The sequence below is a fragment of the Gavialis gangeticus genome, unplaced genomic scaffold (genome assembly GCF_001723915.1).
Source record: "Gavialis gangeticus isolate Ggan-Ray unplaced genomic scaffold, GavGan_comp1, whole genome shotgun sequence".
Taxonomy (NCBI): Eukaryota; Metazoa; Chordata; order Crocodylia; family Gavialidae; genus Gavialis; species Gavialis gangeticus.
This window is the reverse complement of record NW_017729024.1, coordinates 78,027,432-78,032,744: the sequence shown is the minus strand read 5'-3', so window position 1 is coordinate 78,032,744 and position 5,313 is coordinate 78,027,432. Positions and strand designations below refer to the sequence as shown.

The window sequence follows — 5,313 nt, the reverse complement described above, 5'->3', positions numbered from 1 at the left end:
AAAAAAAAAAAAAAAAATCAGAACCTAGGACCAAGCGTCCATTGCATTCGAACCATCTACACATGGCATATCACACTTAACACCTGGAAAAAAATGCAATGCAACCATTCTTAGTACAGTGCTGGCCCCATACCCTAAGTTTTTGTCCTAGGAATGTTTCTTAGCACATGCCCAGTACTGAGTTAAGAAAGACTAAATTACATCCTTCTGAGATTCAGGGTATATGGAATTGGTTTGCTAGGCTTTACTGAAGCACTAGCAAGAATGGTTTGCAGACAGTCTAGACATGTCCTGGCTGGCACAGGAATGCCAATTCAAGATAAATGTTATTTATAGACAGACAATCTTCAAAGTTTTTACTGAGGACCAAACTTTCTTTTTACTGAGATGTGTTTTTACTGGTATGTGTTTTACATAATGTAAAGGTAACCCTTCTGCCACACCCTGGGCAAGGGCAGGGTTCAAACCTATAGTAAAAAAGTTTGGAGATGAGAAAAAAAATGTTTTTGGGCTGATAACTCTACTTGACTGCAGTAATGATTTTACACCATGCTGCCCACACTTCAGGGGTCCCCATCTCACCCCCACGCCGTACTGGGTACACCCTGAACCATGCTGCTCTCCCCTCCACAGCCTTACTTTCACCAGCCCCATTCCCCCGTCAAAGCATATGTCCTCAAAGAAGGACCACTGCTTACCTACCTGCCACCCATCAGTGGTACAGGCAAACGGGAGGCAGCACTAGGAGTAGTAGCACCAGCACACTGCTGGAGGGGTTGGGTTGGGGTTGCCATGAAACCCTGGGAAAAGATACCTTTGGGGTGCTGCACTCCTGCTCAGACACCAGGTGGCATTGCTGCTTTAATCATGCATCTAGCTCATTTTCCAACCTTGGAGCTTCAATGAGCTACAGCACTTTTATGAAGCCAATTCTGTGGAGTTGTTTCTACTCTGAGATGTACGGACAGCACAATTTCTTTGCGGACAGTCATTTTTAGCTTGGTTATTTTTAGAGTATTCATAAATTTACAGAGAGTTGGCAACCCTGTCTGTGCACATCAAATTCTGTACACAAATGAAAAGTTTGTCCAAACTTAGCAAACACTTACAAAATGTTGGCAGTCTCCATACCTCAACCTTTCTCTTGTAAAATCTGAAGGTAAATCCAATATGGCCTGTGAAGAACTCATATATTACAATAAGAACACTAGAATAACTTGAGGGTATTAGAAAAAATGTATTCAACATAGGACTTGAATGGTAGGCAATAAACAAGGCATGGGAGCACATACATGAGGATGGGTTCACACTTCAGAAAGTGGGAAAAAATGTTCTAATGCTGAAATATTTATTTGAATAAAATAAATTACAATTTCTTGGAAGCTACTCAATGTTGCAGTTCATATTTAACTGCTGCTAAAGAGCATCTTCTTGGCTGTATTTCCCACAAAAATCTTACAACCATACAGGAGCAGACTGACCTTGAGATGTGCACCAAAAAGTGAGAATTCCTTCTAAAATGCACCTGAAATTACCAGCTTTGACAAAATTTTAAACATCAGTTTGGTAACTAAGATGAAGATGGTTGTTAATAAATTTTTAGCCAAAAGTGTATAAATCCAGGATACAAGTATAATAATAATGATGAGAGTTAACACAAATAACACAAAAACGATAATAAAATGAAACATCATCTCCAGCTTCATACTGACGCACTTCGTTCCTATCCTCAAAACTCCCCAAGCCATAACAAGCATGGTAGCCTTCCCTCCAGATACATCTCCAAACCCTAAAAATGTAGTCTAACCCCAAAGTATCAGCATCTCCTTCCTTCCACTTGCCCCTTCAGGAAGCCTACCTCTCTGGCACAGCCAACTGTAATGAGCAAATCCTTCTTACCCGTATGCCCTGCCTTGAATTAACAGGGTCCCAAAATAACTTTGTTATTTTTCTCCAGAGGATGAACCTGATCGTGTCCTTAGTGACGTGAAAAGGAATCACTTCTGTTCATTCAGCATGTACATATGTTTTGTCTCACACCCTCTGAGGCAAGACATTGCTCACAAACTGTTAGGCATCAGGAAAGAAGTGATTTTTTTGTTGTGGGAAACAGAAGAGTTTTAGCTTAGTAGCCAGACCAGCAGTATTTACTACAGAAACTTGTTCTACATGACTGCTGGGCAGCAATTAAAAAATTTGACAGGCTGTGTCTTGTTGAATGCCAAATGTAACCCACCTATCCTACTGACTTGCATTGATGCATGTAAAGCAATGTAGTTTCAGCAGGGTGGTACCCTAGATGTTTCCAATCTGTACCATCATTAAGCCCATTTGCTGCAGGTTCAAGAAGAGCTGGCTAGTCAGACAGTGGTGTTTCAACCTCATTATCAGCAGCTGAATTACATGAAAGAGGCAACTAAGACCTAGTGAATACTGCCCTATTTACTTTTTCATGCAAGCAACTGCTTTTGCCATAGGGCCATATAATTGGATTATAGTTAATCCATGAGATAACAGTAGCGTCGCAATGTGGTCTGTGCTATGAAAATGATTGGAAGCCTGTGTTAGATTATGACCAAATAAAATGTCATTTGTGTTTATTAAGGATGCATTACCAGATACCACAAAACTAACTCTTGTAGCTCAAGACAGCAGTTATGACTCAAGTCATGCAGATGGATTCAAATCAAGGATCATGGCTTGAAGTATCATCTGCATGAATGTCTTGCAGTGGTATTTGCATTTGGAAGAGGAAAACAAACAAGCAAATGATCTATGTCACTAATACAGCCTTAGTTTATATGAACTCTAAGCTAGCTTCCATTTCATTACTTACATTGCTTCTTTATGCCCTTGACTCAGTTTGGACTGGAAGTCCATGCTGATCGTTTTCACTTAGCAGAACTCCTCTGTTTTCCCTCCCTCAACTCTGCAGGAAAATTTTGCTTTACTTGACCCTAACAATGGCTAATTAAATGACAATTCCTCTGGTCGTATATACATTTGTGAATGAATACAACTTCAGCCCTTCCTTCTGTAAATGCTGTTCTCAGGCACTATCTTTTCATCTTGTTATGACTATCCCATATCATGTTCCAATCACATCCTTGGCAGCCTAATTAAAGAAAGAAACATCAGGGAGAAAGTATCAGGGAGGATCTTTGACACATACTAATAGACATATTTAAAAAAATGTTTCTGGTGTATAAAACAACATTATTAGATTCAAAAAGTCTGACTGGATAGTTTATTTCAACCCATCCTCCATCAGTTGCTTACATTTAGTTTGTAAACAAGTCTTTTCTGAAGATACAAATAACCTACCAATGTTCCAAAGAATAAACTTTTCATTTATTATACTATTTCTAGCTAATCTGTAATTTCTGCCCCACACACACACACACGTTTTAACTTCAACTGAAATCTGCACATTCTTCTGAACATAAAATCCATATTTTTGTTTCACAACATCCTGTTTTATTTTATTTTTTTAATAACTCCCCAAGGTGGGAAAGGGGAAAGAAAAGCCAATTTTGCTCCAAGCGCAACTGCCACAGCATGCAGCAGGGATTGTTAGCATACACAAAGATAGCTTAGTATGAAATCCTGTCTGGCATGCTGATTTCATGGTTGACTGCCACACAACTCCTACTAACCTGCATGTTACAAGAAGCCTATTGTGTGAAACTGGATGCAAGACTCAGAGACACCTAAAGTCTGACAGAAAACTGAGATGCAAGAAGCTCTTTAAACAGCAACCTTCACTATTTCCAACTATGAAGCCCCCTCCCTCACTTTATCCTACCATGTACTTGTTAAATAAATGTCCAGCACCTGTTATTTCAGATGACTAGCGTTTACTCTCTCAATGCGCCATACATCTGAAGGAAACAGGATTCATTCAACGTGAAGCTTGAATCCAAGGGTGGCCGTGAGATGCGCATACTTCTGGGAAGCACCTTAAGACTATCCAGCTTAATAATGGGCCTTTTTCCAATACAAAAAGCAAGCTTGTTGGGTGGCTTCCTCCTGGATTTAGGTTTTGCCTAATCCCTTTTGCCTCTACAGTGAAGCTTCCCTCAGCCTGGGAGCTCACTGCTACAATTCAAGAGCAAGGCAGTGGCACAGTGGGGCTACCCCATGTGTTGCCCGACTTCTTTATTTTTATTTTTTAAGACAGCAATTTATGCCCTGAGCACCAGCTCCGACGCTTCTTCTTAAAGCTGCCTAACGTGCACCGACTTTCAAGCTGCCAGCCCAAGCCCCAGCACCAGAGAAGTGGGGCTGGAAGGGAGCTCCAGAGATCACCTTGTGCAACCCCTGCCTAAGGCAGGATCATCCCCATCCAAACCATCCTCTAACCCAGTGTTTCTCAACCCATGGATCATAAGAACACACGAAAGGGTTATGAGCAAACTTAAAAAATGGATCAACAAACTTTAAAATGGATTCTCCTTTAAAGAAGAAAAACATGGGAAGCCGTGGAAAGGGGCTTCATGGGGCTCCCCCTGCCCCACACACTGGGGGGCTGGGGCCTGGTGCAGGGGTTGGGAGTGAAGGACACTGGGTTGGGACCAGCCATCAATGTTCACGAATAGGTCCTGGTACAAAAAAAAAAAAGGTTGAGAACCAGTGCTCTAACCTCTACATTAGACTACCCTCAGCCCTGACCTACCACCCCAGCCTGCCACCCTCCCAAACCTCTCCAGCAGGCTCTAGCACCCAGGGGCCACCTCTCAAGGGTGCTGACACAGGGCAAGTGCTGGGGGCCCCGGGGAGGGTTTGACTTCTGGGGCAGGTCTAACACTAAGTTAAACCAGGTAATTGATTAACACGTCCGCCCAAGTGACCCACCAGGTTATGATTTTCAACTCTTGCAGGGGACTCTGGTCTCTTACAGGGGACTCAGCCCCTGGCGCCAGGGGAGCCCAAGCCGGGCCCGAGTCCCTTGCCCCCGCAGGGCGGCAGCAGGCGCTCGGCGGGGCTGAGGGCGGCGGAGGCCCCCCGGGGCCCAGGCTCACCTGGCTCTGCAGGGGCACGAGGCGCAGCTTGCAGCGCTCGCCCACAGCGAAGCCCTTGGGCAGGTCCACGTACTGGCCCCAGTCGTCGGCGAAGAGCTGCAGCACGAACTTGCGGTGCGGGTCGATGTGGTCCCCGTACAGGCTCAGGAACTTCTGGATGAGCAGCTCGTGTCCCGCCCCGCGCGGCACCGCTGCCGGCCGCGCCAGCACCGAGAAGCAGAACAGGACCGGCACAGTCCCCCCCGGGCACGGACCCTCCGCCGCCGCCATCTTCCGCCCGCCCGCCGGGCCC

The 5,313-nt window shown here is 44.5% G+C and overlaps 1 protein-coding gene across 1 annotated transcript in view; it reads right to left on the bottom strand.

Moving 5' to 3' along the window:
• ISOC1 (isochorismatase domain containing 1) overlaps positions 1 to 5,307 on the bottom strand; it is a 27,658-nt gene extending 22,351 nt beyond the window's left edge. Inside the window, exon 1 of the mRNA XM_019517286.1 lies at positions 5,022 to 5,307. Coding sequence (XP_019372831.1) covers positions 5,022 to 5,291 — 270 coding nt within the window. The 5' untranslated portion in view covers positions 5,292 to 5,307. The remainder of the gene's footprint in view (positions 1 to 5,021) is intronic.
• Positions 5,308 to 5,313: the final 6 nt, after the last annotated feature.